Raw genomic sequence first — 23,131 nt, 5'->3', positions numbered from 1 at the left:
TAGTCAGGGCCAGGAAGGTCAAATCTGATGTGGTTGGAAGGTGTGGGGTTGGAAAGCGGTTGCCGCCCCCTGCATCATGTGGCTTGGCTCCTTTGCTTTGGGTCCCTTGTAGGCTCTTCAGGACCGTTTGCTGTGGGGTGCCTGCTCTCTGTTCGTAGTGCTCTGTGGTCTGTGTGGCAAATTCCAGTGGATGCGTCACTGAGGCCTGAAGGCACCTGGCTGGGAGAATAAAACCTGGAGCCAGTGTTCCCTCTAAGCTGAGTTGGCGTGAGCTAGCTCACAGTTTTTTAGCCTTCTGCTCACACATTTTTGTCTTAGCTCAGGAAGGAGGGCTCCAGAGCAAACTAATTTATGCAGTAGCCAAATCTCTCGCTCACAACTTTAACACCAGTAGCTCAGAAAGTAGAATTTTTGCTCACAAGACTCCACAGCTTAGAGGGAACATTGGTCCAATCCATGGTCCTTTCTCTGCACATCTCAGCTTCTTTGGTCACCTAAATTGGTTCAGAGAATCTGCCAGGAATAAAAACTAAAAAGTCTGCTTCTTTTAGTTAAGTTTCAGCTTTGCAAAGGTGGCAGGTCTTAGGAAGTGGCTCGGTGGGCCTCAAAGTGCAACTTCCGGGCCTAGTTCATGCAGCCAGCAGGTGAGCCGGTAAAAATTGTTCCCGGGTTTTACTCCTTCAGGCGGGGGGAGGGGGGAGGTTTGACCATTCCTGCATATTCAAAGCTTCATGGATGTAGTATAGCCTTTCACTTCCTGTGACCTGCTACCCTCAATTCTGTAATGTCTTATACCAAGATTTAGACCCTGCATCGATGTGAATTTGGCTTATGCAGTTCCAGTTCAGCAGCAGAAACTACAATATGATCCTTTGTGGCCATAGGCCACTATGAAGACCACTCTCTAGTAGCCTGGCCACAGTGAGGTGTGTGGTTTTCCCAGGTTAAAGTCAGTGATGAGTTAATTTTGCTGCTGAATCAGAACTCTGCAGTGTCCCACTTTTGAATTCAGCATTTTGCATGCCAGAAACGCAAAAATGAGGCTTTGCAGCCCAGGGACTGCTCTAATTCAGAAAACAACATTGTCAGAGGCGCTTTCTTCTGTCTGGACAGTGGCTGCTTATTAACATCTCAATGCTCTTGTCTTTTACCAGTGGGAGAGAGCACCCTGTTGCATTTTATTGTCCGTCCTAAAGGCAGAAGATGCCAGGCCTTGACAAAACCTTTATTTGCTTTGGAGATACTTGCTATAAAACTGGAGCTTATTCCACTGGGAAAGCCCTGCGGCTGTGAGAGAGAAATCAGTAACAGACAAATCCAGAATGCGGATTCACAAATCCCCAAGGCGTAAAAGACACTATGTTACTAATGCAGTCTGCAGCTGAGTGGAAAATGGAAGGGCAATTAAAAAAACAAAAGCCCATACAACATCCCAAGAATTGTATGAATGTGCACTGGAGTTAGTGTGCTAATGTGATGTTAGGGCTGTCAGCATCATCTCATCTCTGAGAAAACACACTCCATGTAGCTTGGCCAGACAGGAATGGCTTTTGGTGTTTCTTCAGAACTGGTGCCTAAATCCACAAACAAGCCAAGGCCAGTACCGAACGAGTGCCATGTGCATGTTCAATTTTGAAACATCAGCAGGCACACGTGCGCTCTTTAGTCTCCGCATCTCCTGTGCATCCTAAGCATTAGACACAACCGGAAGCAGGGAGACCCTGGAAGGACAAGAGCCTCAAGTTCTCATCAGGGCTCAGGCTGTCCACTGGATGGGGCTAAAAATTCTCTGCAGGCAAGCAAAGCCAGAAACCAGCCTGATGCATGGCTTCCCTGATCTCCAGCTCCCAGCACTTTTGGCTCTCTGACCCATTAGTGAGCCGTCGCAGCCTTTAACCTGGCTTGCCCCACGGTTAGTTCCATGGCTTGTGATACTGGGCGGATTGGCTAACTCTGTAGCCCAGCATGTTTTAGAGCTTGGCTGTGGGAGACCCCGGCAGAGAGGGGTACATGATGGGAGTCACGGGTGGCCAGCCAAGGGGAGTCCGAGAGGTGGTCAGGATCAAGGGCACCCATCTAGAAGGTCCTTCACTCTCACCTTCCCTTTCCTGAGGTCTGGCTGGTCCTCTGCTGGCTTCTGACAGTCTCCCAAAGCGGCTGCGGCAGACAGAGGGGCCCAAGAGGGAGGGAAGGCACTAGGGGCAGAGTTGAGCCTTCAGGGCCCTCTTGGGGAGAGAAGACCGGGGCTTGGGGGGGGGACAGGAGGGGGGGTCGTACTTACCTGAGTCTCCCTGGCAGGCCCTACTCTTAATAGAGAGCCCAGAGGAAGAAGATCCTGGGAGTGCAGCACCCCTGCCCGCAACGGGAAGCCTCCGAGAGTGGTGGAGTCTGCCTGGAGGGAACGCCGGGGAGAGCCACGTGAGACGAGAACCCCTTGGCTGAGGGAGCGGGGGGGGCCTCGTGGCAGCCGTCGGGGGCAGCTTGCATGGAAATTTGCATGGTGGGAGCAAGCAGAGAGAGGGCTGAGATTAACTGGGATTAGGGAACATCCAAGATCCCTTTTGGAGTGCCATCGCCACCTGAGCAAACGGCTTTCAGTTGGAACTGTTGGCAGCTCTCTTCGATTAAAAAAATCTGCATGCACCCTTTACTTCTCTGGTAGCCCCGTACTTCTGCAGTATCATGGTCTTGAAATTGAAAGCAGGATTAATTACATATTCCTGTCATGGTCTGAACTGCATCCGTAGCTAGAGTTTAGACACTTTAGCAACTGCATGTTTTTACAGTATAGCTGAGGAAGTTTAACCGAGAATTTCGATCTTCTTTCCGAACAGTAACAGGCAGCCCAAGGTGTCAACTGGTTCCTTGTCCATAGATGAAATCCTCTGGTGCTAAACACAGTACCTAACATGACGCTTTGCTGATCTCCGTGGAACTTACGTTTCATGCATTGTGTTCAGGTTCTGAGAGGTAGTCAGCGAGCAGGATCCTGACAACAGAGCCTCCTGCTGGGGAGAAAAGGGCCACTTCTAGCACAGGGGATCCACAAGATCCAACCTGATGTCAAGTCAAGGAGTTTAATTAACCTGGTTTTCCCATCGCAGCCTTTTGTGACCAGTCCTGTCTGTTACTTCTGTCGCTATGGATTCATTACGGGCCTCTCCCTCTTCTCCTCTCGGCTGTCCCTGCAGTCCGTCACCTGAGGGAATGGTATTCCAGGCATGGAATGTTTTACATTGTGTTGCGGCTCCTGTGTCCTGTCCTGTATCCTCCTTTAGTTAGCTGATAGGATGTTTCCAACTGGTCTTCATGGGTCTCTTTCACCCACAGGTAACGTTCATGTATATAGCAATGGCAGGATGCGATATACCTATCACCAGAGGCAAGACAGACGAGAACACCAGGGCGATGTAAGTTGCAGTCATGAGGAGGAGAGGGTTATAATGTTTTAAGGTACGCAGAAGTGTCTCAGTAAAACAGTGTGCCATCATGCTCCTGTATCCTGTTTCTTCCCCACTTTGCAACCTCAAGGGGGTGCTGTCTCCCCTTTCTCACACACACATTGTCTAAGATTTTGGGGAATGAAGAGAGAATGAGCAAGCAATTGCCTTGTGTATGCAGAAGTGCTAATATTACCACATCTATCAAATACGTATTCCAAAAATGGTTGCAGTTTTGATGTGGAAAGGACGCTTGGAATTCCAGGTCCATTTTCTCCCCCTCCCCCAGTTGTACACGTGGCTCCCCAGTGCTTGATGAGGAGAGGCTCTTCCTGCTTCTGCGTCATCACTCATTAGCTGTTCATCCACAAAGGGTGATGCTTCTAGGGCCAGCATCATCCTCTGTGACTCAGCAAGGCCTCTGGAGTCTTTAAGCAGTACCCCTAATTTGGCCAGTGCCTTTTCGAGTGCTTTCAGAAATCCTTTGGCCTTTTTGGTATCTTTCTAGCAAACTAGGTGTTTTCAAGCTCACTCTGGCAACCGAGTTTGTTGAACGCAGAATTTGAAATCTGAAAGAATGTGGGCTTCAGCCCTTGGAGCATAATGAGGGGCTGTCAGGCATTTTAGGCTTCTTGATCTGCTTACCAACCTTGATCACTTCTTCACTCCAAAGTAGCAGACTGACCTAGGGTGCCGTGTTGCTCTTAGCTGTTCAAAGAGAGATGTTTTCTCTCCGTATAAATGTTATTACCGTGATTAATATTACTCTCCCCTCGTGCACTTTATCGTAACAGAAACAATCATGTAAAGTCGGTTAGGCTGAAAACTAGAAACAGGCCTGCATTCATCCAGGAAGCAGGCCTGTCTCTAGTTCTCAGCCTAACCTCAGATCCTAGTCTGACACTCATAATTAGGGGTGTGCAATTTGAATATTGGCAACCCAGTAAAATACCCAACATTTCAGGTGCTGGTTCCTCCAGTGGTTCCCAATTTGGACATTTCTACTTCCATAATGTCAGACTCAGGAGGAGGCAGCTGGAGCAGCTAGGGAAGGAGCAGTCGTAATCCGAGGCCAGGTCTTGGTGAGGGCTGGACATGGTTCATCACAAACCGGACCTGGTTCATGGTTCGCGAACCTCGGTTCGTGCAATCACTTCTCCCACGAGCTGCCCATGAACCGGTTCAGTTTTCACAGAGGTTTGTGCGGTTCGTGGGAGCAGTTCGTGGGCCAGACATGCTGGCGCCCAAGGCAACAGGAACCCTTTAAAGCCCTGCCAGTGCAACACATCAGTGAACTCAGAAGGCATTTAAATGCCTTCTGAGTTGACTTGTAAGTTGTGCCACTGCAGCGGTGGGGCTTGCAAAATGTATTCCCTTTAAATGACTTTTGCAAGACGCGGCACATCACGAACCTCACAAACCTGAACTGGTTTGTGAAGCAGGGGAGGTTTGTCCTGGTTCATGAGACCTTCACGAACTGCCATTTTCCCTGTTTGTGCCCATCCCTCGTCTTGACCTGCAGAAAAGAATCGCCCTTCAAAGTCTAAAGGTGCCGTGTACTGCAGACTAGCTGGGGGTTGTACTTCCTCCTCCCTTCCTCCCTGCTTCTCCTGCTTCAGGGGCAGGGGACAGGCACTTCCAGAATTATCATTTGAAGTTCCTTAGGTAAGTTCAGGAAGGTCATGCTTACTATTTTCACTGACTGGGAGTATCATTCCAATATTTATTAAAATAGATTTCCCTGGCTTTCTGGCACAATAATAACACTCCTGATATTTGTTGAAAATAATAATGTCCTTCCTGAGATGTTCTGATAATGTCATTAAAAGGATATGGAATTAATAAAGATAAGTATTTTTGAATTGCATGCCCCCTACTCTTAACCACTATATCATGCTGGCTCTCAAACGCTCTGCAAATGATGGAGGGTCCGTGGCTCGTGTAGAGCATTTCCCTGATTTCTCAAAAGGTCTCAGGTAGAAAGATTTGGGAAAGGCCTTTCTCTGCTTGAGGCCCTGGAGAGCCGCTGCCTGTCGGAGTAAATGAATCAGTAGTCTGTGGGGGTAGGGGCAGCACAGATGTCCGTATAATGATAGAATGTTCGCACCCTGCCAGCCCAAAAGGCAAGCCCATAGATCTGACTTAGAATGCTTTACTTGGTGATGCGGACCTCCGACCACGTTGCCAGCGCTACTCAGTTTAGCAGCTTGGCCCCATCCCGCATCCCGCGTTTTCCCGTTGGGGCTATTGTTCATCTTTATGATTCTGTGCACATACACAAGAATGCTTTTTTTAAAGTACGTGCATGCATAATTTCCTGTGGATACCATACATGCAAAATATGGTGGCATTTATATACAGTGGCTTTTATATTGTGTGTGCATACAATATTAAAAAAATGAACATGGTCGCCAGCCTGGGCTATTGTAGTAGTCCTCTGGGAAAAGTTGCAGGTGCTGAAAATGAGAGTGTGGGAGGAGAACGTGCCAGAGTTCAGTGAGGATAGATTCCCACTGTGTGGCGTACTGGTTAAAGTGTTGGACTAGGATCTGGGAGTCCCAGGTTCGAATCCCCACTCTGCCATGGAAGCTTGCTGGGTGACTGTGAGCCAGTCACATTTTCATCCTAACCTACCTCACCGGGTTGTTGTGAGGATAAAATGGAAGAGAAGGAAAGAATGTAGGCCACTTTGGGTCCCCATTGGGGAGAAAGCTGGGAGGTGCGAGAGTTGAAGAGCCGTTTTGTGAATCCACTGACATCGTGTGTGTGTCCCCCCCCTTCCTCCCCAGGGTGGCCTCGGGCTGTTTGTCCAGCTGATGCCTATCCTCATCCTTATCATCGTTTCCGCGCTCAGCCAGATGATGGTCTCCAGTCCACCGTACAGCCTGAGCCACAGACCGTGAGTTCCGGTGACATTCTTCAGCACACTCAGCCTGGGCCTTTTGGGATATCTGGGAGGGGATTGGGAGGAAAGAGGGTCTTTGCCAGTTTCTGGTGTTTGCCATGTGGTGTTTTTCTTCCTTTCCGTATGTTCCTCGCGCTTGCCTCCTGGCACCACCTGGTGCCTGCTGAGATACGAGCTAAGGGAAAGGTTCAGGCGTTTGTGTAGCAGAGATGGTGCAGCCTCAGGATCCTTGGGTGAAAACGTTCAGATCAGGCGATTTCGGCACATGCCTCCTGTGAACTTGGAAGTCTGGCTGCACTAGTCATTCTAGATAAGAATGCTGTTTTGCAAAGCAAAATGTCAATCCCTTATCACATCACATGCTTTATGGTACAATCCTAGGCAGAGTTACTCTCTTCGAAACCCACTGACTGATACTTCATCACTTTTCATTTCCTGTTTGGAATTGTTTGTGCATTTCTTTTTAAGAACATGCAGAGAAGCCATGTTGGATCAGGCCAGTGGCCCATCCAGTCCAACACTCTGCATCACATAGTGGCCAAAAACCGGTTGCCATCAGGAGGTCCACCCGCAGGGCTGGAACTCCAGAAACCCTCCCACTGTGGCCCCCCCAGGCATCAAGAATACAGAGCATCACTTGCCCCAGTCATAGTGTTCCATCTGTACCTTGTGGCTAATAGCCACTGATGGACCTCTGCTCCATATTTTTATCCAGTCCCCTCTTGAAGTTGTCTGTGCTTGTCGCCGCCACCGCTTCCTGTGGCAGTGGGTTCCACATGTGAATCATTCTTTGGGTGAAGAAGTTCTTCCTTTTATCTGTTCTATGCCTACTGCTCATTAATTTTGTTGAGCACCCACGAGTTCTTATAATGTAAGAAAGAGAAAAATACTTCTCTCTCTACCTTCTCTATCCCATGCATACTGCTGTAAACCTCTATCATGTCACCCCTCAGCCGTTGTTTGTCCAAGCTGAAGAGCCCTGGCCTCTTTGACCTTTCTCCATAGGGAAGGCATTCCATCCCTTTAGTCATTTCAGTGGCCCTTTTCTGCACCTTTTCCTTTGCTATAATCACTTTTTTGAGGTACAGTGACTAGAACTGTACACAGTATTCCAAATGAGGCTGCACTGTAGATTTATACAGAGGCATTTTGATACTGGCTGATTTGTTTTATATGCCTTGAGATGATGTTAGTTCCAGGTGGTCAGTGTACCATTGATCTGGAAAAACAGGTTGTCACCAAATCTGAAGCAGTTATGGGTGAGGACAAAATGGCACAGTTTGGTGGCAAAGTTAGCGGTGAGATGATGCTGACAGAGTTCTAGGATCACAGTTCAGCGAATGAAGCACAGAACGGCCTTTCCCGCCCGAGCAGGGGTGTGAAGGGAGCTCCGCTTCCCTCTTCCCCCCCAGTAGCACTCAGCTGAGACTCATGACTCCGCTGTCGTTCAATGCTGAGAGAAAAATTAATGCTGGGGCCCCTGCAGTGTTTGGCTTCTTCTCTGCCATGTGACCGGTTGCCGGTTGCTGTCGTATTGCTGAGATAACAAATTCTTGTTGTGCAGTGACCAGTTCTATCAGCTGATTAATGAGCAAAGCTGACAATATCCGGAAAAGCAATAGATATGCTCCAAGGGCATTGTTTTTGAATGGGCCTCTCTGTGTGTGCTTGTTTTGCATTAGGGGTTGGCAAGTGGCAACATGCGGGCTGGATCGGAGCCCATGACGGGTGCCGTCTCCCACCCCCCCTTCCCCAGCTGTCAGCCCAGGCTTCCCTTCCTGCCACCTGCACTTCTTGGGGAACAAGAAAACGTAAGGGACAAGGATACAGGACCAGAGCACATGACTCAGAGGAGTGCTTCTTCAATCTGTCTTTTGTTCTAGGTTTTCCCCCCTAGTGCCTCTTTTGTTCTAGGTTTGTCCCATAGTACTGTCTGTGTACCCGGACCTGGATAGCTCAGGTTAGCCCAATCTCGTCAGATCTCAGGAGTTAAGCAGGGTCAGCCCGGGCTAGTATTTGGATGGGAGACCTCCAAGGAATAGGGTCATGACGCGGAGGCAGCTAGTGGCAAACCACCCCCGAGCGTCTCTTGCCTTGAAAACCCCACCAGGGGTCACCGTAAGTCAGCTGCAACTTGATGGCGCCTTCCTCCTCCACCACCTTCTGTGTGGGACAGTAGAAAGAGAGAGGGGAAAGCAACGCCTGAAATGCTGATCAGCCTTTGTGTCTTCAGTGGTTTTCAGAGTGGCAGTTGCCAGCAATGCTCCCTCAAAGCTGTGGAGTCCTGTGAGCAAAAATTCTACTTTCTGAGCTACTGGCGTTAAAGTTGTGAGCGAGAGATTTGGCTACTGCATAAATTACTTTGCTCTGGAGCCATCCTTCCTGAGCTGAGACAAAAATGTGTGAGCCAGAGGCTAAAAAACTGTGAGCTAGCTCACACTAACTCAGCTTAGAGGGAACACTGGTTGCCAGCCAAGAAGTTTATGTCACGTGGGATGCCACATATCTTTGTGAAGGTTGTGCCACATTCTTGAAGGCTGCAGAGCTTATCTGTAAAACCTGAGAGATGCTGCAGAGTCCCCTCGGATGCTTCCCACCCTCGCCCATTTCACGGCGTGCCGGGGACCAATGCTCCCTCTAAGCTGTGGAGTCTTGTGAGCAAAAATTCTACTTTGTGAGCTACTGGCATTAAGGTTCTGAGTGAGCAATTTGGCTGCTGCATAAATTAGTTTGCTCTGGAGCCCTCCTTCCCGAGCGAAGACAAAAAAATCTGTGAGCCAGAGGCTAAAAGACTGTGAGCTAGCTCACACTAACTCAGCTTAGAGGGAACACTGCCGGGGACCTGCTGTATTTCTTTGATGATCTTTCCCTGGCTGGAGGAGGGCAAACGAATCTCTCTGCTGTTTTGTTTTGCAACACAGGCAGACGTTCCAGCCGTGTGGCAGGGAGAGGGCGACTAGGCCTTAGCATATGTTTGGTAAAACGTTGCAAGGCGCTTACAGAACACGTGGGAGCTGCCTTGTATGGAGACAGGGCGTTGGTCCCTCAGGAGTGGTACTGCTGGGCTGCAGCTCTTCAGGGAAGGCTGACTGAAGTCCGCTAGCTGGGGATTCAGCCCCAAACCATCTGCGTTCAGAGTGTGTGCCTCTGCCTCTGAGCTGCAGCCCCTCCAAACAATCAGTCTTCTTATCCGGTCAGGAGTGTTCTACGTGGGTTGGAAAGAGGGACGTTTGCAAATTGGCTAGATATGCAGAGGGAGAGCATCCATTCCACTTCAAGCCAATGCCTGTTGATGCTTCGTGAGGGCCCTAAATCAGGGCAGGGGAAAACTCTTTGACTTCAGCTTATGAATTGAATTGTATTCTGTGTTTTTTTGACATTCCATGGGTTGTATTTTAAATGCCACATTTTCAGCTGCACGGATTCCCTTCAATAGAGGTTCACTTTAGGGGATGTGTTGAGATATTCGTATTTCAGGATCAGACCTTCTGATTTGGCAGCGGCGTGTTCCCAAAGTGCAGAATTTCTGAAATGCTGAATTGTGAAGCTTGCAGATAGACCTTAGAGGTATCACTCTTCGCATGTGCTTCTGTTGTTCTCTGTGCCAGCTTGCCCTCTCAGGCCACTCATCCAGCAGTATCTCTGCTTGATCTTCAGTAGGTTTTGGGCAACTGGTGACATCTCTGCTCTTTGGAAAGGGCATTTTGCAAGATGAGGTAGGTGTAACGTAAGGCTTTTCCTGTTCACTTGGGGCAGGCAGAGAGAAACAGCTGAAGTCTTCTGTTCTGGACTTGAGCAAGAAAAGGGAGGGGAGAGCTGCTGGCGCATTTGTTTGGTTTAAAGGATTTCTCTCCAGACTCTCAGCCACAGCTTCCGAGACCAGCGAAAATGGTGAAATAAAACATCTTACCAAGAAAAAAGATCAGATCTAACTTCAAATAAAAATACTTGTTAACTAACAACTCAGTGGGTTAAAACAAGATCTTGCAGCCAATAAACATAACAAACTGATGTGCAACAGAGAGACCAGTGGCTCGATTAAAATGTGTTAGTCCAGCATCTGTTGCTCAGTCGGGGAGGGGTCAGGCAGATCTTTGGAGAGGAGGTTTGACAGTGTGGGTGCCACTACAGAGAAGGCCCCCTCTCTTCTTTGCAGGGAGGGGCCTCAGAGGGAGATCTTAAATGACAGGCTAGTATGGGAGCAAGTGATCTTTAAGCACTCTGGACCCAAACTGTTTAGGGCTTTAAACCTGCCCTGGAAACATAGTTGTAGCACTGCGGCGTTAGTACAGTGAATAAGAGCAAATGTATTCAGGTGGTGGATTCTTTCCACGCTCCGTGTCATCTGTATGTGCCTCTCTAATGCTTTCCTGACCAGGTAATTGAGACAGCCATCCCCACTGCCACCCCAGTCTTGGCAATGATTTTTTGCCTTCTTGGAGTGAGATTGATAAGACGTGTTGAAAGTGCTGTACAAAGTCTCTCTGGCCTGCTGCTTCTGTTCAGACTCATCGGTTCTTCCTGGACCTAACTGCATGTCAGGCAAATGCAAACTTGCTTGTATTAACCCTTGTAAGGCAGCTTTTCTGGGCTGGGAGAGACGATTTGTACTGTTTAGGGAACAGTTGGGGGAGCAGAAATGTGCCAGAATGGACTGACGAAAAGTGATGCGCTTCTTTAATGCCCGTGTGTGCCTGCCAAGAGACAACTCAACAAATAACAGTTACAGGTAAGGGCAGCACTGATTTTTGCCACTGCATTTGTAGAGGCTTTCTGTACCTTCAAGAACCTTGTAGTATCCCTGCAAAAAAAACCCAACCCTGGAATCAGCTGCAATTACTGAAAGTTTGTCAGTGGAACTGAAGGCTCCTGACTGCTAACTAGATTATGGATGGCGGGTGGGGTGTGTGTGGAGACAGAGAGATCGGCAGGCCTTCGGATGCAGAACTAGGCCCACCACATCTTTTCCTGAGTGGCAGGCTCGTGTTTATCACGGCACCAGGCCCAGTTAGTCTCCAGCAGGGCCCCCCAACAGAAATATGTTGCCTGTCAGCAGGGGTCATTTCCTGCAGGAGCGCACAGGAGCAGAACTCCAGCAGTAAAGAGCCCAGGGGGTGGGCACATGCAACAAGCCCCACCCCCTGCCCCCAGTAGCCCTGAGTCAGAGCAAGAAGCAGCCAGGTAAGTTGCAGATCTCCCCCCCCCGGCCCAAAACAGTCCAGTGGCACCTTTAAGACCAAGTTTTATTCAGGCACAAGCTCTCCCTCCTCTGCGAGGGCAGATCTGCACGTTGCCCCCTCCCCCCAATAGCTAGCAATCCAAAACAGTCCAGTGGAGCCTGAGTGGTGGGTGTTGCCGTCTGACACACTTCCAGTGATGTCAGGGGGTGTGGCATATGCAAATGAGTTATGCTAATGAGCTCCTGCACCTCCTTTTCTACGAAATGACCCCTGCCCGTCAGTGAAGGCACGTCCTGAGTTTATAGGCTTGCCTGTAGCAGCAGAATGGGGCGGGGGGGGGCAGTCTGTGCCTTCAGTCAGGTGTCTTGCAAAGCTTGGGATCATTGCTATGTTATCCTGGTACTCGATGTGATGTTCCCTGGGTCAGGGAGAGAATTGGACTCTCCAGTGCACAGCGTATCCTTTTGTGCTGCAGCGCCTGATTTGATCCCTTTTCTCAGACTTTGTGCCAGCTCCCCATTTTTATCAGACTATATATTCCCCCCCTAAATAAAACCCCTTGATGGAAATTTAAAACACTGTCAGAGGAAGCCAAAGGCATCAGTTCGACTGTTGGCTCATCACAGGAAGATTAGCTGCATCAACCAAATAAACTTCTTGGCATCAATCCCGTCTGCTTCCTCTGCAGCAGAATAAAAATGCACTCTGCTAGCACTTGCCATTGAAACGGAAACACAGGGACCAGCCAGCAGGGGGCGATGGTGGCTCGCTGCCTAGGCCTTGAGCCCCACACGTTGCTGTTTAGGAAAATCTGGGAAGCTGAGCTCCGCAGCTGTCTTGGCAAAGGGTAGAGCATTGCTGCTACAAAGACAGGCCTTCCGAAGCTACCTCAGCGCTTCCAAAGGATCAGTCTGATGCTCATTGTAAATCATCGCCTGCACAAACAAGCCCCCTTCCAAGGAAGTTGAACCCCCTGCCATGCTAGACTCAATTCCCTTCTTAATAATTGCCACCATTTACGATTCACAGGGTGGGGATACAGTCAGAGATTTTGGTTTGCCGCAGGTGAGAATCCAAATTCCTCCACCAGGAATACCTGTTCCTGTAAAAATGCAGGGGGCCGTGTTGGTCTGTTTGAGTCAATCAGCGTTAAGAAGTTTTGTTGGAACAAACCTGGATTTTATCGGAAGAACCGTTTCTGGCGCTCCCCCACCCCACCCGAGCTCCTCGGAGGAAGGGCAGGGTTGAAATGTGACGGGCAGCAAGCAACAAACCTTCTTTAGGCAGAAGGTTGAACAAAACAAATAAGTAAATAAATAAGAGGAGAATGTGGGCATGTGGGGAGATGAAGATGCTTCCGGGCATGACAATCGAGACGTGCAGGCAGGCTGCGGTTCACCATCAGCACAGCGATACTTTGCGGGCGTGATGCAAATGTTTGTAATCATCATCTGTTTTGATGTTGGGGATGCTAATTCTGTTCGGAGCGGGAGGAGGGGAGCGGCGCCACCCCTGCCGGGTTTCGGGACTGTTGTTTCGGGCAGCAGTCTGAGGGCAGGTGTGATCTGTCCAAGCCAGGGAGGTCTGCTCAGTGCCGGCCGGGGTAGGAGTCTGCCTGGGGGTGCCGGGTAAGCCCTTCCAAGCCTGAGGGAAATAAAGAGAGGCTCACCAGGGCCGGGGCAGTCTAGAACAAGGCTGATGGGACTTCCAAGAATGATGGAGTCCCACCTCTTTGGCCCGCAGAAACTCTTCAGCCTCACCTGCAGGTGACATCTTGCCCTCTTAAAAGCCTTTTCTTGTGGCCATGAAGGCTTCAAACTGGTGGGATGCTTGGTCCAGCAGTGCCTGGATGTTATGAATGCCGTGGTGCATGGAATGATTGTCCCCAACATGTGTTCCCCTGTACCTGGACAGAGGAGAGGGCAAGCGCTTTGCATCTGTACAGAGTGCAGATCTCAGCCTTTAAGGAGGACGATGCTACAGCTCTTGTTTACGTCACGGCACGACGACTGTCCTCCAGTGCATCAAGCCAAGAGTGTACACAGCATTCACTAGGGAAGCGAAAAGTAGCCGTGGTTTCCAAGAAGCGGCTGGACCTGACTTTTAGGGGAAGAAAGGTTTGCTCGGCTCTTTAATATTAAAGTCCTGAGACGCCGAGCAAAGGATTAGTGCTCAGCCTTTGTGTGTTCGAAAACACTGACCATTAGGGCAGAGTGTTTGCTGAGAAAAGCGATCTCTCCGACAGCATATTTTAGCCGGCTCTCCTGCTGCTTAGTGGAGTAATCCTTTCTCTTTTCAGAGTAATAACAGAACCTTCCGCTCATTTCAGGTTCACCCGAACTGCTGCTCTTGGGACTGGCTGCCAGATTGGGGGGGGTGGGACCCGTGGTCCTCCAGCTGCCGGTGGCATCTGCGTTCCATTTCATACCCACACTGGGAATGGATTCAGATGGGATGGTCCCAAATGGGTGGTTGTTGCTTCCTGTTTTTAGGGTAAACGATGCTTCTTCAACAGTGCAGTCCTCAGCAGAGTTACGAGTCTCAGAGCCCACTGACTTCAGTGTACTTAGAAGGTATAACTCTCCTTGGGAGTGCACTGCACATGCATGGGAGGGAGTCGGGGCAAAAGAATATTCTGAGGACATTGGCCTCTATGGAGAGGACACTGGAAGTTGTAACCTTGCTGTATTCCAGGTCACACATGCTATCCTTGTTCCAAGTATTTTCCTCTTTTAAAGTACTGCTGGATGGCAAATGGATTTATAATGAATTGGACTGATGTTCTCCCTTTGATAGTATTCCGGGCTGTGAATGTGGCTCATGCAGAGTGAGGACACAGCATCTCACGAGCGTCTACGTTTCTTATATCATCACTGCTTACAGATTGACCTGCAATCAGTCCCAGCAGTTTGTGACCCACCAAGCTGAACACAGCCCATGAAACACACACTGTGGCCTGCCAGCCAGCCCCTTCTCCAACACACACGCCCCATTTAGCCGGCTACAAGGGCAAGAGAGTTTAGTGAGCCCCGGGTTTTGGCTTGGTAATTTGCACATTCGGCAAGATGCACCTCTTCTTTCCTCCAGCTTCCTTTCTTATTCAAGTGATTTTTGACTCTCTTTTCTCTCGTCCTCTCGACCAGGTCTGTCGGCCATATACACAAGAGAGTGACGGAGCACTTGAAAGTGGCCTACTACGTAGCTGACACCTTTGCAGAAGAGTACACTGGTGCAAACCTGAAAAACGTGGAGAGGAGTGTGGAAGACGACTACATTGCAAACCTCAGAAATAACTGCTGGAAGGAGAAACAGCAGAGTAAGTGAGCCAGCTTTTAAAAAATAAACTTAGTGCCCTCTTTGGTACAATGCGAGATGTGTTCTGCAGCAGAGGGACAGGCCTGACTGTCTGGAGGGAGCCTGCAGGGGTCTGGGGGGCGAGAAGGTGTCTTTTGCTGCAGCTTGATTCCCTTGCCAAGTGGTCAGGCTCTGCAATGCTTCTTGCTTTCTAACAGTGGCAGGCTGCTCGGTGTCATACTGGACACACATATAATCCATATGTTTTACATACCAAATCCAAAAGAAAGAGGTAACTACTATGTGGAAGTCTAGCTTGGAAGCATTTTTATTTTCCTTTCAAGGCACCCCCGTTTTAATGATACCTTGCTTAAGAGTCAGATTTGGCTTGCCAGCTCCCAGTTGACCGTCCCTTGGAGAGAAAGCGAGAGACGCCCCCCCCCTCCCCCCAAGTGACCATTCTCCATAACGGGAGAGCATTTTCACAGTCTTTAAGAATGCAAACTATGCCTGCAAAACAGTTCCTGAGGGGTAGCAGTGTTTATTTATTTATTTATTTATTTAGGCATTTTTACCCCGCCCTCCCCGCAAGCGGGCTCAGGGTGGCTTACAAGGGGCGACAGCCCATGCATAAAATCCAATAAAACAATAAAATCATAACAACAATAATACATAACAGCAATAATAAAGTGCTTCAATAACAAGATGGTCCTGAGTGATTATGATGGCATCTTCAGGTCAGCCCCGTTGAGGTACCACTGTCCAGCAGATTGTTCATGCGTTGTTAATATCACACAATATATGGCTGAGCTTCCCAGGGCGATCCCAAATCCTGTTGGCGTTGCCACCGTTGGTGGTGGTGGCAGCGGCGGCCCCTATGTGAAAGCCTGGCGGAAGAGCTCCGTCTTGCAGGCCCTGCGGAACTGCATAAGGTCCCGCAGGGCCCTGATCTCCTCTGGGAGCTCGTTCCACCAGGTAGGGGCCGCCACTGAGAAGGATCTGGCCCTGGTCGCAGCAAGTTTTACCTCCCGGGGACCTGGAACCACCAGACGGTTTTGGGTCCCCGACCGAAGTGCTCTTGGGGGTATATGCAGGGAAAGGCGGGCCCTCAGGTAAGTCTCTTGACAGCAAAATGAGACGAGAGTCCAGTGGCACCTTAAAGGCCAACAAAATTTATTCTGGCCCGAGTCGTTCTGGGTCAGAGCTCACTTCTTCACAGGTATAAGCGCTTTTTTGTTAGTCTTATAAGTTACCACTGAACTGCGGCTTAATTATGCCTGCAAAGGCATTAGAAGGCTGTTGTCAAGAGATGCAAGTTGAGAGTAACACATTACAGGCAACAACTGTGCTGCCGATTAAGTCGCCTGGTGTATTTGGATGCTATAATTAAATGGCTCTTTCAGCTCTTTTAGACAGAATTTACCACCCGGGTCTGTAGTCTGACATACTAAAGTTACCAGTGCTGTCCTGGAGGACGCAGAGAGATGTTTTAAAAATGTGGCCTGGAGAATCTTGGATAGGCCCTCGGTGGCGGCGGTGGCGGCGGTGACCAAGCTGCCGCCTGCTGCTTTTGATCTTGCTGCAGGAGTGACTGCAGTTCATCAGCAAGTATGATGTCTGGGACAGAGATTGTTCTGTTGACTCAGTTGCAGCTTCCTGCACAAGATGGCACATGACAAAATTGGGTGAGATGAGAGGAGTGTGGCTCTATCTTCTGTTGAGTTCTGTGGAAGTGTCTGTCAATGGATATCACAGTAGCTTAAGTGAATGTCACCCTTGCTGGAATTCTCGATGGTCATTTCAGTGATTTGGCTTTTTTATATATATATACCTGTACAGAGGAAGGCTTACTGTACCGGGCACGTTACTTTGGAGATTCAGACCTGTATCAGAGGGCGCAGAAGATGGGTACGCCGAGCTGCAGCAGGCTGTCGGAAGTGCAGGCGTCCTTGCATGGATAGCTGTCGTGGAAGGGCTCCACAGAGGTCAAAGTAAGAGCTGGCGGGGTTTTCTTTCCTGTGATCCTGGAGCACGGCACAGCTGCACTTATTTTTAGACTCGGCCCCGGAGGCATGTCGATCTCCTTCCCTCATGCACGCGCATCCCTTCGTCAAGAAGCCCTCCTTGCACCTGGGGCATTTGGCTTAGCTTGCCCTTTCAAAGTTCTTTTGGCTTCTCCAACACAGCCCTGCCGGTGTGCAGGATGTCTTTTGGGGAGGACAGTGAAAATGACCCAGAGGCTGATTGCCCCATTTGGGATTTATTTGGGCCTTTTTGCTATTGCTTGATTCTTGCTCAGGAGAGAACTTAATCTGATTATCTTATACCTGGCGATGTTCCTGGAGATGTTACCAGTCAGCTCAGCTATGGCTTCTTGTGGCACTCCTGGTAACATCTGGAGGAGAATTTGCATAGGCTGGAGATGTGGGCAGAGCCTCCGAGAGTTCCATTTTCAGCAGTGCAAGGTGGTCATGCATACGATGACTGTGCATCCATTTAAGGGCTCTTCTAACATCCAAAGCCTCTCCAAACAACTGGGCAAATTTGCCCATATATAATTAGTTGAGTTGAATGATCCCCATCACATCAGATACAGATTATTCCCCCCCCCAGCTATTTTCCAAGGCTTTGTCTGCAATGGGGATTTCCCATCAGCTAATATTACTTGGGGTGCCCTCCCGCTTGACTCTGAGTTGTGGGATCTGCCCTGCACTATGACAGCTGGCACAGTTGGAGCGTCAGACTAGAACCTGGGACACACTGTATTTGAATTCTCGCTCTGCCATGGATGCTTGATGGGTGACCCTGGGCCCGTCACAATCTCTCAGCCTAACCTGCCTCACAATGTGATTGTTAGATTCAAGTCCACTAGCACCATAGTGACCAACAAGATTTGGGGGGTACGAGCTTTCAAGTGTGGATGCTCCCTTCATCAGGTTGGTGTTGTGAGGATAAAGTAGACAGGCCAGGCTGGCCCGATCTTGTCAGATCTCGGAAGCTAAGCAGGATCAGCCTTGGCTAGTATTTGGAAGGGCAACCTCCAAGGAATACCAGGGTCGTGACGCAAAGGCAGGCGGTGGTAAACCACCTCTGAAATGTCTCGTGCCTTAAAAACAAGTCTAGCTCACGACCTAGTGGTGCATAATGCTAAAAAAGAGCTAGAACTTCTTGGGTGCCAGACAATCTTAGGATCTCCTGCCATATAGTAGTAGTAGTAGTGGGGGGGAGAACAATGTGTAAAGCCACTTTGGGTCCCAAACAGAAAGAAAAGTTGGATATAAATAAAAAATAAGGAATAAACTAGGCCCCTGCCTCAGCCACCATCTCCACTGTAGCTGGTGTGATTAAGAGAGTCCAGGTGACAACTCTGTAAGTCAGTCATTTGTCAGTTAACTGAAGGGGAACCCTCCGCAGTGGCCCATTTTGCCAAAAGTGGATGTGTAACGGTGCTGTCCAAGAGTCAGCTGGCATCAGGATTTTTGCAGGAAGGTCTCCTTATCAAGCGCGAAAAAATGTTTCTGGAGTTACTCTTGTACGTTGAAACAGAGACAGGTCAAAGGAGAGAAATGTTTCCCACTGAGAATTTGACTGTGCCTTTTCTGTAGCTGTGTTCGTGTTTCCGCTGCAGGTAAAGTGGCCTGGTGGCCCCTTGGAGCACAGCTCCGTGCAGGCTGCTCCAAATGGCAACCCAACATTGGCAACCCACATTTCCCACAGAGGCCGCACCAAGAGCAGACGAGGCTGTGAACCTGCTTGCAGATTGTGCCACTAGTTAAAGGCTCATGTGACTGAACACTTGTCCATATAATTAAAAAAATAAATACATTTTTGTACATGGAGGGGAGGAGGTTAGGCTAGACCCCTTCTCCCCAAAGTGCGACCTTTCTGTGCACAAGGGCCTTTCTCATATTGAGAAGCATTCAGTTACCTGAGCCTTCACTGGGAACTGCCGCTCTGTGGTGTAGAAACAGGTTTGGCCACCTCATCTTTGTCTGGAACTGCACAGTTACGTGATTTACACCATGCCACGGCAAACTATTAAAAAAAGACAAGTGTTTGATGTTGTAGTAAAATCACTGGTCCGTGCCAGAGTTGTCGTAGGGACCATCCTCCGTGTGGTTACTGTTCAGGTGGCCATCTTGCCACAACTGTTTGCGTGCGTGTGATCATGGAAGGCTTACAAGGAGGTCCCCACCCCCTGGGAAGAAATGAAGTTCAGCCAGAGAGCAAAAAAAAACAGAGCACAGGTGAAAAAACCCTGATGATGATGATGATGATGATGATGATGATGATGATGATGATGATGATGATGATAAGAATAAGCTGTGCAGGGAAAATAGGCTTCAAAAACAAGAAGGGTATGAGTTATCCTTATCCTTCCCTCCCTAGGTGTAGTTCTCACTTGAGGTGGTAAGTTTATTATTTATGTATTTAAAACATTTATTAGCCACCTTTCTTCCTTACGGAGCTCAAGGTGGCTTGCAACATAGATAAAACACATACCGTACGTTAAAAAACATAAAACCCAACATTTTAAGTCACAACTCAGGGCTGCTAATAAACTCAACCAAATGCAGTCCTAAGTAAAGCCGTCTTCAACTTCTTCTGAAAGATCCAAAGTGAGGCACACCTCCCTGGGGAAGTTGTTCCATAGTCATGGGGCTGCCACTGAAAAGACACCTCTCTCAGGTCCCCACTAGCGAGCCTCTTCAGTGGGTGGGACAGCCAGGAGGGCCTCTCCCTTGTGACCTTAGTGCCCCGGCTGGAGGACGTGGGAGAAGACCGTCCTTCAGATGCCCCGTTCCCAAGCCATGCAGGGATTTAAAGGTGAAAAACAAGGTGTTGAATTGGGCTGGGGAGTGGATCGGTGGCCAGTTTGGTGTAGGGGTGAAGTGCGCGGACTCTAATCTGGGAGTGATTCCCCACTCCTCCACTTGCACCTGGCTGGATGGCCTTGGGCAAGCCGTAGCTCTGATAACAGTTGTCCTTGAAAAAGAGCAGTTTCTGTCAGAGCTCTCTCAGCCCCACCTACCTCACAGGGTGTCTGTTGTGGGGAGGGGAAGGGAAAGGAGTTTGTAAGCCACTCTGAGACACCTTTGGGTAGTGAAGGGCACTGTATAAATCCCTCCTCCTCCTCCTCCTCCTCCTCCTCCTCCTCCTTTTTTTTCCAAGCAGCAGTCCAGCCACAGCATCCTGCACTAGCTGCAGCCTCTTCAAGGGCAGGCCTAAGCATCACCTTATTGCAGTAGTCCAGTGTAGATGTAACAAAGTATGAATCACTGTTACTCCTGCACTGAGTGCAGGATTTTCCCTTCAGACTGCGGGAGTGAGGCTCTCGCCTGAATGCAGCAGGCCAGAATAATCCTGCCCCCACAAAGAAATCTAGTCTTGAATGTTTCTCCCAGACATTAGATTTCTAGGCAGAGGGAAGGGGTTTTTTGTATGGAGGAGCCCCCACTGCAGTCTGAAGTGATATAGGCTAGACCTTGGCTTCGATCCTGCAGAAAATGCCCACTGTCAAAAGGGATTTTCCTCCGTGGACAGGGGACTTGCTTCCTCCCTGCCAACACTGCATCTCCAAATGCTGCTCCTGGGGGACAGGAGATCACTGGAACAGCATGAGTTGAGGATGAGGGATCTGTGGATTGGGGGACAATCGGTGGGAGAGAAAAACCCTTGATTCAGCAGAAACTTCCCACTGGATCCAAGTCCCTGGTTTACCACTTCATTGAGATCTTTGCTCAGGTTTTGCCCACATAAATTGAAGACGCATCAGCGGCATTGAAAGCCTGCTGGTTTTCCTAGGTTGCCTTCACAATAATGTCAGGAATTTTTTTTTCAATGGCTGCTTCTTGCCCTGCCTGGTCCCTCTAGCCCAGCCCCAGACTCTCCTGAGTTTTGAAGCAGAGCTTGGAGGGTGTGGGCACATGCGCCTGCCTGGGAAGGGTTCTGTCGCAGGGGTCACCCACCAGCCATTTCTCTAAGGAGAGCTGCTGCCCTCACTGACCATTGCTTTGTTCCTCAGAGGGGGTTCTCTTTCTTCCAGTGCACCATCTTATTTTGAGAACTCCTCCTACTCCTGGAAAGTGGAAAGACCTGTATGGTTTGTTTACCACAGGCCGTGGGAATTTCTCGGTGCAGCTGTTGTCAGATGGCAAGAGGATAAACTGTAAATGGGCAGATTTAGCATTTCCAGTTGCTCCAGTTGGCCGTATAGCTTGTTTCCTGGAGTTGGGAAGGGGGTATGTGGGGCAAGTTCTCTGGGGTTTTCTTGTTATCCTTCCCACGTGCGGGAGACTGACGGCTGTTGCTGTTTTTGTCCTCAGACTCTTCAGATGCCTGCAGACTTGGGAGGAAGTGAACTGAGCCAAGGAGATGATCTAAAGAATCAGATCTTAAATTAAAAATGGAATTGGAGAATCAGCAACGCACAACTGCCCTGCCCTCTCTCTCTCAGTCTCTCTCGCTCTCTGCCCAGCATTAGATCTGGACATTCCTTAGAACAGAAGGAAGAATCCTTCCCTTCCTCCACTATCCAACTGCCATGCCCCTTTCAGGATCCAGAGGTCCTGAGAGCCAAGTGTCTTTGTTTTCTTTTTCTTTTCTTTTTTGCAAGCCTGCAGGGGCAGCAGTGGGGGGGGGGAGCAGCAGTAAGCAGCAGGAGACCTTCCGTCTGCAGTGGCCCTGGTCCCCATCCGAGAGGGAGTGACGAAAAATCAGTTTTAAAAACAGGAGAAGTAATTTAGAATTAACTTATAACTGTAAATATGTTGTACTTCTAAACTATGCAGGGATAGAATTAAATTATTTCATTTTTGCGGAACTTCACAACCCAGGACGGGTGCATTTTAGCCTCCCCCCCTCCCCGTTTATCGGTCTGACCCTACAAACACCTTTCCTACTTAAGGCAGCCTTATTTGAGGACATGGATTTTTCTTTTATTTAAGTGGCTTTTTCTGAAGGAGGAGGCGTGTAGACGCCAGCCTGCAGTTTTTTCACTCTGCACAGGCATCCTGGCCCTGGTGTTTCGCGTGGGACTTATTATTTATTTTTCTTTATGGCAGCCTACACTACCAGCTCTCTCTCTCCCCTCTCTCTCCCCTCTCTCTCCCCCTCTCCCTCCCTCTCCTTCTCTCCCTCTCTCTCTCCCTCTCTCTCTCCCTCTCTCTCCCCCTCTCCCTCCATCCCTCCGTCCCTCCCCCCCTGCTTTGCAATCAGTGTTTGTTTGGGCACCTCGTGCTTTCCCTCCTTCTGGCTGCCTGTTCCTTACAGCGATCCCCCCCCCCCAAATCTTGCAGTGCTAGGAGGTTGTAAGCAAGGCTGCCTTTCCTTGGCATACAACTACTGCTGGTTTCCATTCCAAGAACTTTGCACGGTGGCCATCGTCCACCCTGTGCTGCTGCTGAGACGTAGCTCCCTCCTGGAGCTTGAAGACGTCTCCCTTTGCAAAGAAGGGAGAGCATGCAAACCATGGTGTTCGGCTCTCTGTTGGCTTCCTGTTTTTGATCAGGAGGGGCTTTTTGCTGCAGTCTCCCATCGCGGGACAGGCTGAAAGTCATATCCCCATAACTGCATAGGCCATCTCCCATTAGGAAGATACCTTGGATTTGGACCCATGTTCTTAATAACGCCCACACTGCTCCTTAAAAGCCACCGGAATGCTACAAAAGTAGTCTGAAGCATAACAAGTTAATGCCTGCAGATTTGGCAAGCCTGGTTGTCCTGTACTGGTGAAGGGGGGCCAGGGGACCAATAAGTCCAGAAAGCTCCCCCACCCGTGAAGAGCCCCTCCATTCATTTCAGTGCTGGGGATACCGCAGTGCATGTATTCCTTTTGGTATGCCTGGATTGGCTCCCTCCATTGAAGTGAATAGGGATTCAAGAGCAGAGCGTCTAGCAACGTTACACAGAGGAAGTCAAAATCCCATCAGTTTACATAGGCTGGATTTCTCTGTACTTTACTTCCCCCCCCCCCGGACACATTTCCTGTACCCACTTAGGAGTAGCAGGTAAGGTCATTTTACTCAAGTTGCTCCTTTGGAATTCTCAAACTGGATATTCATGCAGTGCAAGTCACTGAGTGTGCCTTGTTACCTGTTGTAACTTACCCATGTTCAAGGGGAAATCCACTGAATGCATATTTACAGCTGTAAAAGGACTCCTTCCTCCTTACCCCTCTGGCTACCACCCTTTCTCTGGTAGCGGCAAGATCGGGCCATGATATTGTCTGAAACCTCAGCCTTGTTGACTAATCTGCAGCGATCCCAGAAGCTCCAGTTGTTTGGGTGGTTCACCTTTCAGCATGAAGTTTC

The 23,131-nt window shown here is 49.4% G+C and overlaps 1 protein-coding gene across 2 annotated transcripts in view; it reads left to right on the top strand.

Annotated features, from left to right (window-relative positions):
- DNAJB12 (DnaJ heat shock protein family (Hsp40) member B12) overlaps positions 1-21,882 on the top strand; it is a 38,358-nt gene extending 16,476 nt beyond the window's left edge. Inside the window, exons 5-10 of one of the 2 annotated variants that reach the window (XM_015408879.1) lie at positions 2,299-2,418; positions 3,331-3,410; positions 6,230-6,339; positions 14,669-14,841; positions 16,659-16,810; positions 21,146-21,882. In XM_015408879.1, the coding sequence (XP_015264365.1) occupies positions 2,299-2,418; positions 3,331-3,410; positions 6,230-6,339; positions 14,669-14,841; positions 16,659-16,780 (605 nt within the window). In that variant the 3' untranslated portion in view covers positions 16,781-16,810; positions 21,146-21,882. The remainder of the gene's footprint in view (positions 1-2,298; positions 2,419-3,330; positions 3,411-6,229; positions 6,340-14,668; positions 14,842-16,658; positions 16,811-21,145) is intronic. The other variant, XM_015408880.1, reaches the window with a different exon arrangement.
- Positions 21,883-23,131: the final 1,249 nt, after the last annotated feature.

This window comes from Gekko japonicus, unplaced genomic scaffold, assembly GCF_001447785.1.
Source record: "Gekko japonicus isolate JY-2015 unplaced genomic scaffold, Gekko_japonicus_V1.1 scaffold4789, whole genome shotgun sequence".
NCBI classification, from domain to species: domain Eukaryota; kingdom Metazoa; phylum Chordata; class Lepidosauria; order Squamata; family Gekkonidae; genus Gekko; species Gekko japonicus.
Note: the sequence above shows the minus strand (reverse complement) of the source record. Positions and strands in the feature narration are given on the sequence as shown.